The sequence below is a fragment of the Vollenhovia emeryi genome, unplaced genomic scaffold, assembly GCF_000949405.1.
Source record: "Vollenhovia emeryi isolate VEMERY1.0 unplaced genomic scaffold, V.emery_V1.0 DF939126.1, whole genome shotgun sequence".
NCBI lineage: Eukaryota > Metazoa > Arthropoda > Insecta > Hymenoptera > Formicidae > Vollenhovia > Vollenhovia emeryi.
In genome coordinates this window covers 2,476,288-2,488,512 of record NW_011967240.1, presented here as the reverse complement: position 1 = coordinate 2,488,512, position 12,225 = coordinate 2,476,288, and the positions used below count along the sequence as shown (strand labels likewise).

Genomic DNA, 12,225 nt, shown 5'->3' with positions numbered 1-12,225 from the left:
TATTATTTAAAAAGAGAGCAACGATACGTAAATTAAAATACGCAAAAAGGTGTGCGAAATTAAAGTGATATATAATATATAAAAATTGTGGAAAAAGTAGAAAATTTGGAATAAGTAAATAAACTACTTGGCCAGTTTAAGTGGTGAAATAATTTTTCCTATTATTATATAAAAAATTTACTTGGAGACACGTTACGTAATGCTTGTTACACTTGTTACGTAATACTTAATGTTTCAGCTGGGTCCATGATTGTGGCAAAATGGTGGATTGGCAAAAGGCACTTCTAATGGTGTTACTGGCGTTCCTGATCTATCCAAACGATATTTTTGGTAAGTACGAAATCTTGATCGCCCCTGACACGCAGATTACACACAAGTACAAATATAGCCCGAGGGATTTCGATCAGTCTGTATCAATTATGGAGATGCCCCCTTGGGACGGTAATAGATTTCGGAAAAAACAAGATTAATTTAGCGAAATCCCTTAACGGATCCCCGGGTTGATCCCGGCGATATTAGAATCTCAATAAGAGTAGATACCTATCGTGTCACGCGAACGTGCGCAGATTTCGAGGGCCGCCGAACCCGATGAATACGAGAACCATGAGATATATATCACGCTATGTACGGGCAATTTTGCAACTAAGCCGCCCGACTGTGCGCGACCACCTGTAAATACAATACCGGAACTAATCCGCTTTTGAAACGCACACTTGCACAGCAACGACATACGGCGATATTGGCCTTACGACCTTCCACTCCGGTGAGATATTACTTTTTCTGAATGCCAACGCGTGCTCCAGCTAAAGCGGGCCATTCGCAGTTTCGTTGAAACACGCATATTATCGGTCATTCCACTTTACTGTCCACGCTTATAAATAGAATCGTACATCTTTTGTACAATATTCAAAAAAGTATATATAATAATATATATATATGTATCTATACGTAATATATCGTAATATATCCAGATGAAAATTTTTATGTATGAAATGGATCAATCTTTTCACGGCGCAGATTTTAAAAGAGCTCTAATTACGGCAATATTTAATACTAGAAGCTAAAAGGTTTCGCAGATTAAGCTTAACGATGTAAATAGGTTTTCAGTTGATTTCAAGTGGAATTTATTTCAGAAACAGAAATAAAATGATTTTAATGGAAATGCATCAGAGCACAGGTTTTAATGCTTACATGTTCGAATATCGATAATAATAGCTAATTAATAAACCGATAAATCGGGATTATTTCAGGTATCGTATTAATCATCTATTAATTTCTTCATTATTATATATTTATTAATAATTTATTATATGCATAAACACATACCGCTGCAGACATAAATTTTTTTGCTTTGATTCACAAATGACTGTGAAGGAAAAAATTGTAACAAGCAACAATAAGATAAAGAGACCGATGAGGGAATTGCACAAAAGTGAACATGAATATTTAGCAGTTCTTGTCAATGCATAAAGTCAAATATAATTTATCTTTTGTCTCGAATAACTACATCTAGAGTAAAAAGCTAAATAGACCGTTCAAACGTACAAGCGAATGTCCGCGAGAGGAAATAAAAGATTACGATTTTAATAAAGACTGCAGATACCGTAAGAGACGAGCGACGACGGGAAAGAGAAAAGGAAGGCGGGGCTGGGCGGACCGTGAAGAAAGATAGGTAGATATTATAGTTTGACGTAGACAAGAAAATTTCGCAAACTATCAAGGTTTTATCGTTTCCTCCAGTCGCGCATTCGCATGATAATTTCCACCGAGGCGAAACGTCTTCATAACGGGTGAATGGCATTTGATTACTGACGTCACTCAATTTCAGCCGACCTCGCCCCGCGTTCTCAGCAAGTAAATAAGATTTCCTAGAGGAAAACTAGCGCGCGCAAGGATATTCTTTGCGGATCCATTTCTCGCAAACAGGCAAGCGCCGTGACACCTGCACCCGATACGCATTTCCTTAACGACTGGCATTCTTCCGTTCTATCGTAAATTGCCCAATTTGCATCGTGATCTCGACGAATTGTCGCGGGAATTTACTTTCATCCATCAGATTCCGTTTAACTCTTTTCAAATTCTTCCGTCTAAACATTCATGCTGTATAAGTCTTTATTAGTTTTTGCGCTTAAAATAAAAACTGTGTTTTCATTCAATTTTCAATAACTGCAATCGGTTTTGTGCATTTCAAGAGACAAAATAAAACTCGTCAAGAAACGGTTTTATATTTTTATAAAGATAGAATTAATAACTTATCACGTGAAAGAAAATAGTTTATTGTTTTTTTTTATTATTTTATTTTAAACAGATGATAAATAATACAAAATATTTCCGAAATTTGCCAAAACTTTATTCCCGTTTATTCTATATTTATTAGAAGCAAAAGTAGATACTGAAAATAGATTCTGTTCTAACTGTAAAAACTCAATATGTAGTAAGTGATGATTTATAAATGTTGCTGACGTGTTCGTACGAGTAAAAAAGTAATTCTAGAACAACTAAAAATATTCAACCTTTCAACAGTCATAAATAATCTAAAGTTATCGCCGTTTTTTTTGTTTTAATCTATAATCAATCCTTTTTTAGCAACGCGAATTTTAAAACATATCTTTTAGAATTTAGAATATCTCGTTAAGAGATAATAAATATTATCCATATGCTCACAGAAGTCACAGGTTACGTCTAAATAATTCTTAATATACCTACAAATGTTATGCTTTTGCTATTTTTAATAAAATAATATCATCTTTCATCAATTTAAATCTTCCCAAATATATTTTTGCTGCTTGAAAAACATCTTCCTTCTTTTGTACATTTTCACAAATGTGTACTTTATTGTGTACAATGTGTACGTTTCTTTAAATATGTACATTTCTCTCGGTAAAATTATGCATATTCCCCATATGAGATACACAATACGTCTCGCGTCCCGAAATGTATCGAATAGTTCTAAAACAAATCCAAAGCAGTCCAAAACAGATCTGGAGGAACTTTGTAGACGCTGCCAGCTTCCAGATTGTGGATAGTTGAAGTATGGTTCGTGGAGGAGCATCCACAAAGCAATAATTATAAACACGACGCGAAGGTCCCATCGGGAAGATGTCGAGATGCTTCATTGTGCATCTAATATCGAGCGGTAATGCGTGACGCTGAAAGGAATAAATAAGGACCGGAACGTGCGGACTATAGAAAGACAGCTTCCGGCCAATCGGGAATTTTCACTTATCGACCGCTTAACGAAGGGTGAATGGAAAAGGGATGGCCATTCAGAGGCGGGCAAACGAAAGAATAAATTGAGTTAAATTAAACGAGACCCTTCTTTTTCCGCGGCCTTTCTCAAGGCGTGCGACGTCATCGATGAAGCGATACCGCGATGCAAATTCTCGATCTTATTTAGAAATTTTTCATTTAATCTGAGACGTACTGCTTTCGTCGGAAATACAGCGTATCTTCCATCAACTTTCCAAATCTCTCTCCTTACCTTTGAAAGAGAATTCGCTCGACAAGATCACGTTGAATAAATGTAATAAATGTAATTCATTTTATAAAATTTGAACCACAGTACATTTATTTAATATTTATTCCTTTACTTGTATGTATATAGTAATTAATCTGAAATCTATGGATGCAAGATCCGTGATATTTTTTAATGGAATGTTTTACAAGCCGATATTCGTCTAGAAATGACTACCGCCGCAACGGTTTCGGAAAGCGACAGATGGAAGAACCCTACAATACATTCTATCCTCAACTCTCGCATTTATGCGTCTCGATGAATTTAACGCCGCGCCTGCCGGTATATAGTCGAGCTCTTCCGCTTATGTTTTGCATTACCGGTATACCACCGTCGAATCGCGACAAAACTCACCTCAAACGTCTCGTTACGATAGGCAAAGCCGCTTTTACGAGACAATCGGAAAAATGAGACGGGGGGAAAAACGATGGAAAAAGAGGAATGTAAAAAGCAGGAAAAAAGAAAAGTAAACGGGAAGAGGGAAATTCAACAATAATGCTAGAAAACTATTAACAAGGGTCTTATTATTAGTTAGAAATAAATCGTCGCTTATAATAAATTCATAAGATTACAGAAAAAAATTAATTAAAAAAATTATTAAATCATATAAGCGATGGGATAATTAAATGTGGTGTGCGCAGGAAATATTTTATAAACTTTATATTACAATTTAAAAGTTCTAAGAATATTTTTTTCGAGTAGTCTCGACATTTTGTAATGATGAAAACTCATTTACAAGGGATATTTCTTAATATTCAGTGAGTTTCAGTATGCTAATTGTGAGTATTGGTAAATAAAATTTAATTATATCCATAGAGATAGAGAGAAAGAGATAGAAATAGAGAGAGAGAAAAATTAAATTCCGAGATATCTCTAATTTCAATGATATAGCGAATTCGACAGCTTGCACTAGTGCGCATTGACTGCACACCAAAACTTGTTCAGAATCTACTCTTACATTTATGGTCATCTCAAACTGTTCAAAAACTATTTAGCCAAAAAAATGATCCGTATAAATGCTATGCAGATCATTTTACTTGCTTAGAAGTATTTCAAAATGTATTTGAGATGATCCTTGAATACAAGAATTGACTGTGAACAAGCCTTAATGCACACTAGTGCAAGCTGCCGAATTCGCTATTAGATACATCTCTTATGCCAAGCAATTAAAGTTTTATTAAAGATCGATTAATTTGCTAAAATACCAATAAGATAAAAGCGATTGATATGAGAGAAAGTAATTAAATATGGATGTATTTGCTATACTGCAGTAGAACATAAATAGTAAAAGAAGAAGGAGAAAGCTTGGATAAAACAGAATCTCAAAAAGAGATAGAGAGAAAAAAGGAGCCTAGGGATACAAAACGAGAAAAATGAAACGCTGAAACTCGGGAACGACTTTCCGTCGAGAGTCGCCTTTGCGAATATTTCTTTAGCCGGGCAAAGTTACGGGCGGGTGATGGCTGTTTGGGTGACGAGATTTGTAGAGTGTCTGTTTGCTTGTTTGGCCGTTTACTTTGGCCACTCGCGATGGAGGAAAGTGCGTTTAGAGGCGCGCAAGCGGTGCCGGGACCAAGGAGATACGATCTTTCTCCCCAATGCAAGGTATTAAAAGCGTTGTTCGTAAAATATATATATATATATGTAGCGACATGCCGCTCCTGCACGGGAATAGTGGAACAAGTAAAAAATATAAGTGTTTGCGCTTTTATAATTTATCTAACTCGAACTTTTATCCAGTAACGTGACATTAATGTAGTTACAAAAACCTCGTCCAAAAATGCACCATAAGATTGTACTTCGTTTAAAAGTAGCGAAAATGAAGAGAAGGGACGTTTGAAAAATATATTCTCGCATGGAGGAAGATCTATTCAGCGAGAAAGGAAACCGACGAAAATAATTTAACAGATCATGCGGTTGTAACTACAATCCGCTCTAATTGACAGTTTAAAATCTCTTTTTGTAAAATACTATTTTTGACTTGTCATTTTTCTCGCGCAGGAGCAACATCGATTTATTCGTGCACCTAATACCCGATCGAATAATTAGAAACGTCTCTACGTTATCTTCATACGTGTTTTTATTTGCTATTTCAAGGGAGTCGGTTTTATCCTTTGTGCAACACTTTTATTATATAATAAATAATAATCAAATAATGTACGCCAAATAATTGGCTAGTGATATTTTTAGCAAACACACAAAAATGCAAAAAATTTATATCAATATTTTTCTTTAGTATTTTAATTTTTGACTGTCATTGCGCGATATACGTAAATGAGGCTGTCATTATCAACGTACTGAGTGAACGCGTGCAAAGTGCATTCTAGCGCGACGAGTTAAACATGTAGTTAATATTACCTCAATTGATACATTGCAGCAGTAGTTTAGTCGACGCTTCGGATGCACGATTACATGCGCGATATGCGTGGATTGAGCAATACGAAGTTCATTTGCCACGAATTTCTAGCGCGTGAAAAATCTCGGAAAAGAAGGGAAAAATATGGAATTATTCTATCATGCATATTTTTAACACAATTCTATGAAAGATTAAGATTCTATTTAATAGTTGGTTACGTAAATGTGCTGTAAATTTTTTTTAATTTACACTTTTATTAATTAAACCGATAACCTAATGAAACGTTTTATTCGCTTCGCTAATTAATATTTCTTATGCCTTAATTTACAAAAAAGTAGTTATTATATATTAGATATAAATGTATGCAATATTTCGTAATAAAAATTGGGAAAATAAGTCTTATAATTTATTATCGTACATAAACTTTATGAAACAAATACAACAAAAATCTATAAAAAAAAATAGTAAATTCGATATATGCAGAATAGAACAATTTATCCCAAATGTTAAGCCTAATAAGCACAAATTAATAATCATTAATAAATGAATATTCTTCCAGGTAATTATTGGTATTGCGTGAATTTCATCAAATACGCTTTTGCATCGTTCGATGTGCGCGTGCACGAAATGATGCGCAAAATTATTGTCAAATAACGCTTGACCAATAGGGAGTAAATAATTGCGCGGTGCGATGCTATTTATGAGATAAATTGCTCAAATCACCGCAGTAATCGATAGTTTATTTTTCCTTCTCTCGCCATCAGTTTATTTTCCAACGCTTCAACCTGCATCTCTACTCGCGTATGCATTTCATAGCAAACATGTTACGTACGCTAAAAACGTTTGCAGTTATTTAACTAACAAATATTTATTAATGTATTGACAAAAGAATTTACCTTAACTATTTCCTGAACATAGCCGAACAATATTTTTAACGAATTAAAATAATTTAATTAAGTGACTGTCCGCCTCTAAATATAAAAAATAGAAATTTAATTTCCGCGAGAGAGTAAAAAATGAATGAGAGCTTCGCCATTTTCCGGAGTGAACTATCACTGTAACGGTATTAACGCGAAAAACGGCCCTCGAAGAATGGGAAGCCCCAGCGCGAAAATTACCCGAATTATCTCGAAATAGCGACACGACGCTGGGATTAATAAGACTTGCTTGTTACGGGCAAAGGGATCGTATGTCGAAAGCTACTAATTCGGGCCACGGGCTCGACATTTCTGCGCGACGAAGAATGTTACGATATTTAATATCCATAACAACTTATTTTCCCGGCGGAAGTTCGATAATAAGCTACTCGCAATTTTCAACAAAGTTTCCGGATGGAAAATCGCGGCTTCTCGTGTACTCTTCGCAGCAATGTTGACGAGTACGACGCGCGGTAAGTAATTTATGCCAGTGAAACTTTTTAATATTAATAAAATGCGGATAGGTTATTGACAACTTTCTGGCTTTTCCGGCAGTGCCTTAAAACAACTTACGACCACGCTCGATTAAAAATCCGAAGGAGCATCAACGCTCGTGAAATAAAGACACGAGATGTATCGGAGAAGTTCTTTAATATCCCCGCATTTTTCTTTACGACCCTCTACGATTTGCTTGGTTTAGATTTTTTATTTTCTCACCCCTTAAAAATTGTCTAATCATGCGCTGCGCTTGGCGCGCAAAAATTAAATTCCTAATGAAATTTAAATGCAATATTCTCCATTATAATGTTTTTCAAGAAAATTTCTTTTCTTGAAAATAATTAAAGCTGTGTACGTTGCGCTATGTAGCGCTTTAATTGCGAACATTACTTTCGCAAAACAAATGACTGCGACCCGGTTTACGTATTCCGGAGTTGCATTTTAACTTTTCACATGGCGATGCTCGTATCAACCCCGCATAGCCGTTGACAACGAAGTATTATTGCGGTTTCTTTTCTTTAATACTTGTGTTGATCCTGTTATTCCTGTTATAAGATCTCAAACTCTTTTTTTTTTAATTGAGCTTCAATCAGCTTTGTGTTGTCACCAGTTGTCAGATTCTTCTTCCTCCTGAAAATTGTTCTATTCCCGCAGTTTTCTCTTGTCTGTTTAATTTTCCACAACTATCCCGTCCTATTCGCTTGCAGTCATCGTTTACCATTTTAATTGCGTCGGCTATAGATGAAGTGTCACATTTAGATCAGGAAGCATTGCGAAGGTCATAATTTACTTCAGAAGATAATTATTAATCAAAATTATTTCGCGTCAAGCTGCATTTTCGTTTATTTTACGCAGTCATTTTCGATATGTCACTTTTTAATGGGTTTTGAATGTCAATGTAATTAAAGATCTTTTATTACAGTTACAAGTTTCATTCAAACATATCGTTATATTCACGGGGTAATGAGAAATCGGATAATCGAAAATTAATAGCTCGAATTACAACGAAATTGTTTCGGTTCATACATTTGTCGCATTCTAATTAATTTCATATACTCGCTGTCCGCATAGATATGGCAACTTGGAGAGACAATTTCAAAAATGCTCAATTTTAGAGATCTAATTTTGAAAATTTCCTCCTATTTAAATCCGTCGAATGATGACGAGTTTGTCCAATTAAAACAAAATTATAATAAAAGGTGACGGTTAAGCTGATTATCGTAACTCAATATTGTCAATTTCCTTGCCGTTAAACTATAACAATATTACGCCACGTTTCTTCCCGCCGACGAAGGTGCGATTGAGCGATAACGATTCGCGTATGGATCTTTAAGACAAAGACACTTAATCGGGGAAAATTAGTTTTAAAAATAAACGCAACAATAGAGCTGCAAATACGCGACGAGTGAACTGAATTTTTTTTTAAATTTAATCAATTAACAGGTTAATGTTTCGCATAACGCCAGGCTAATCTCGCGTATCGCAGAATACAAAAAAAACTCAAAATCGAGTAGCTTATGCAGCAGCTGGGACAGAAATTTCTGCAGAAGTATCATTGTCCTGTTTACCCCGTTGTACGCTGCTGTCGCGGATACTTTTAGCAAGAATTCATACGAAAATGTTATCGGGCGCGCGTGCATCTCGTTGGAAGCCCATTTGATACGGTACATATTCTACGTGTACGGATGTTCCTAGACACGCAGACTTCGAGTACCAAAACAGCCTGTTACGCGAGGATCGCGAAATATGGGAACAATAGCAAAAAGTCAGCCCTTCTTATTTGTTCGCAGTAGAATCTCTATTTGCGCGAGAAAATGCATTCGAGAGACCTCCCCCCCCTGTCGACTCGTCCCTCTCTCTCTGCGTAGTGATCGATTCAATCAACATTTACGTCATCATTCTGTAAACTACCGGATAACCATCTCGACGCGATACTCGGCTGCCGATTACAAGATTAATTTCAATTCACTCGACGCGAGTTGTCGCGCGCGGCGCTTAGTCTATTGGCGAGACGTAAAAAAGTCATTTGATGTTGCGCGCAAACTTTCGTTTTTAGGCGAGCCATTTAGATTCCGCCGTGCATAGATTGTCCTAGATACCCTCTAATCAGAGTCTGGCCAGCAGGCCAGTCTAGGAATGACGCGAGTGAGAAAGAAATATATTCCCTCTCACTCTACATGACGCATATGCTGTACGTGGAGTGCGAGGGAAATATACTTCTTTCTCTTTCGGCATTATTTTGCCGAAACTGCCCGTTGGTCAGACTCTGATTAGAGGGACTCTGGATTGTCCGAGGTGAACGCGCCGAGAGCGGAAAGGAAACGCGGAATTCGAACGAATCTTTTAATACAGAACCGAGTGCATCTTCGGCCATTCTTCCGCGCATTCCATATCCTTCGGTCCCTGTCTCGCCAGGGGAAGCAATTTGTACGTTACGCATCGTGTTTCGCCTTATTTCACGCGCCCGCCGTGTCATATCGAACGCCATCGTCTGTGTAGCGCTATTATTCATAGTGCAGCTGTGAAATAATCCGGGAATACGTGAAAAATATGAGAAAGGAAAAGGAGATGTATTCTGTACATATAGAATGGCGCGTTAGCTATAATCGTGCGTGATGCGATATTTATGGCAGCTGCGTGTGCCGCACGCATAATTTCACATTAGGAAGATAATGGATAATGGAAGCGGTAGCTATGTACGTTTCCACCGCGCAAATTACGTTGTTACGAGATAAGTCGATTTGAAATGATCATATCTACATTAAAGTCGTGCTCCTGTTTTAATTTCTAATGCATTCTAATTTGAAAATTGCACAACGTAAAATTATATTATCTCACAATTGTTTATGGAAATCAAGGTAATTGGTGCAAATTTTGTTTCGCGCAAAGTTAAACCGGGGAAAATAACACAGTTTCATATTATATGTTTTTAATATAATTCTACATATTATTTATTTCATATAGTTGCATTTGTAATACACTATTTTCGAGCCTGACTCGGACAAGGCGAAATTTACAAAAATACTTTTGTTTCAATAATGTCAGTTACAGTCATACAAATCTTTACAATTGCCCAAAAACATTTCTGCTTTAAAACGCATGTGGAAAAATAATTGCGCGCGTCGGTTCTTCCTAAAACTTTTGTCAATTGATAGATAAATTATCGGGGAGCGAACAGGCATGAAGATGATCCGGCATCGATCAACGTTGCTCGTGAATATGGAAGTTTGCATTAAGTGGTGCGCACACGACAGCGATTCTCGTTAATTCGACGTGACGTCTGCGCGTTTAATTTGCAGTCGCGAGACGCATCCCCCGCGTCTCGCCGAGTCGCGTAGCATTCAAGCCTTCTGACGTTTATTCGCTTTCGCATAAAGTGCATTCTGCACGACGGCGAATTGACGTCGCTGTCGAAAAATTGCCGGCGGTGCGCGGTATGCAAATGGCGTATGTATTTTTCACGAACGTCGTACGTATTTTATCGTTTCAGGAGGCGCTTTTCAACCCGAATTCTCCGGCCCTATCACCAATCTAACCGTGCCACTCGGGAGGGACGCCACTTTCACGTGTCTGGTGAAACATCTAGGAGGTTACAGGGTACGTTGTATGAAAAGCGACAGCGGCGTCTGTGATGTCGTAACGCTCGCTTAACTTTTCGTGGTCTCACTTAACTTCTGAAAGGAGACGCCGCCTTTAAAAAGTCATATCTCCCACCAGGTTAAACTTCTGCGGTACACGTCGCGAACATTTTACATTTATTCGAGGTGTGCTGCGTTACAATGTTGACACGGTCCGATAACCGGCACGAAAATCTGGCAAGAGCTGATATCAGACGCGCGAGATAAAAGGCGGCGTAATCGTATTGTTGGAGAATCGTTACGTATTAATGGACATTTATCCGCACGTTTATTCATCGCGACATCCGTAAAGAGAAATTGATATTTCTAGTCCGGAAATTAGTTTTTACTCTCTTCAAAATGAAGGCGGATCCGTAATGAGGGGAAAAAATCCTCGACGAGTACACGGGAAAGACATTTAGCGCTCTGAATAATCTATCCGTGCGATTTTCACGGACGCAAAAGTCGATCCTGTTATCTGCAAAATTCTCACTTAAAAGCGGAAGGAAGTCGAGAGGAATTCTTCCGCGCACTTTGACCCGACTTTTCTTCTTTCAGTCCGACTACGGACAACTTTTACCGATACACGTGTCTATAAGATGATACGAGCGGCTCCTCCGGCATGCGCTAACAACATTTTTCGCGCGGCTGATTTCGCATTACGGAAGACGCTATCGATCGCGGGCGCGATTAAGGAGATGCTGGAGTGATTCTGAATTTTTTTGCACCTTTTGCTCCTAGAACTGTCAATTCGTGAAAACATTTGAATCGTGTATTGCTGAAACACCCTACTTTTTGTAAATTTTCAAGAGGTGAAAAAACTATTCACGTCTGTTTGCAGCGATATTTTTAGGAAATGAGTGCCTTACTTATTGTTAGTTGACAATGACACATTTTATTTTACATGTAGGAAAGCAAGTAACGTAATGTTGGTAAGTTTTTAAAAATTAATTTTGAAAATATCGACTTAGGGACTTTCTAAAATAAACAACCAGATTTAGCAATTAACGTTTATGAACAAAAAAGACAAATTATGGGAACACAAAATAGTAGAAAAATAATTACTTTTTTCTAGGCTGCTTAGTTCCATGATACTTAATTATGTCCTGGTATAGAAATTAACGTTCTTCTGGCACCCACTTTAAAAACAGCTTTAAAATTTCGATTTTAGCTTCCGGCAACGGTAGTCTATTAGTGTACGCTTGTTGCTCTGGTAACTGGATACTTTTTGTATTTTTGTATGACTTAGGCATAGACACAGTAAATATAGACTGAGCGTCCCGTTGAATAAGCTGAAGCTTGTGACGAGAGAGACAGAGAAGA

At 37.2% G+C, this 12,225-nt stretch overlaps 1 protein-coding gene across 1 annotated transcript in view; it reads left to right on the top strand.

The window, feature by feature from the left end:
- The first annotated feature begins 225 nt into the window (after window positions 1–225).
- Window positions 226–12,225, top strand: part of LOC105569010 (lachesin-like) — a 48,197-nt gene continuing 36,197 nt past the window's right edge. Inside the window, exons 1-2 of the mRNA XM_012025129.1 lie at window positions 226–330; window positions 10,776–10,882. Coding sequence (XP_011880519.1) covers window positions 261–330; window positions 10,776–10,882 — 177 coding nt within the window. The 5' untranslated portion in view covers window positions 226–260. The remainder of the gene's footprint in view (window positions 331–10,775; window positions 10,883–12,225) is intronic.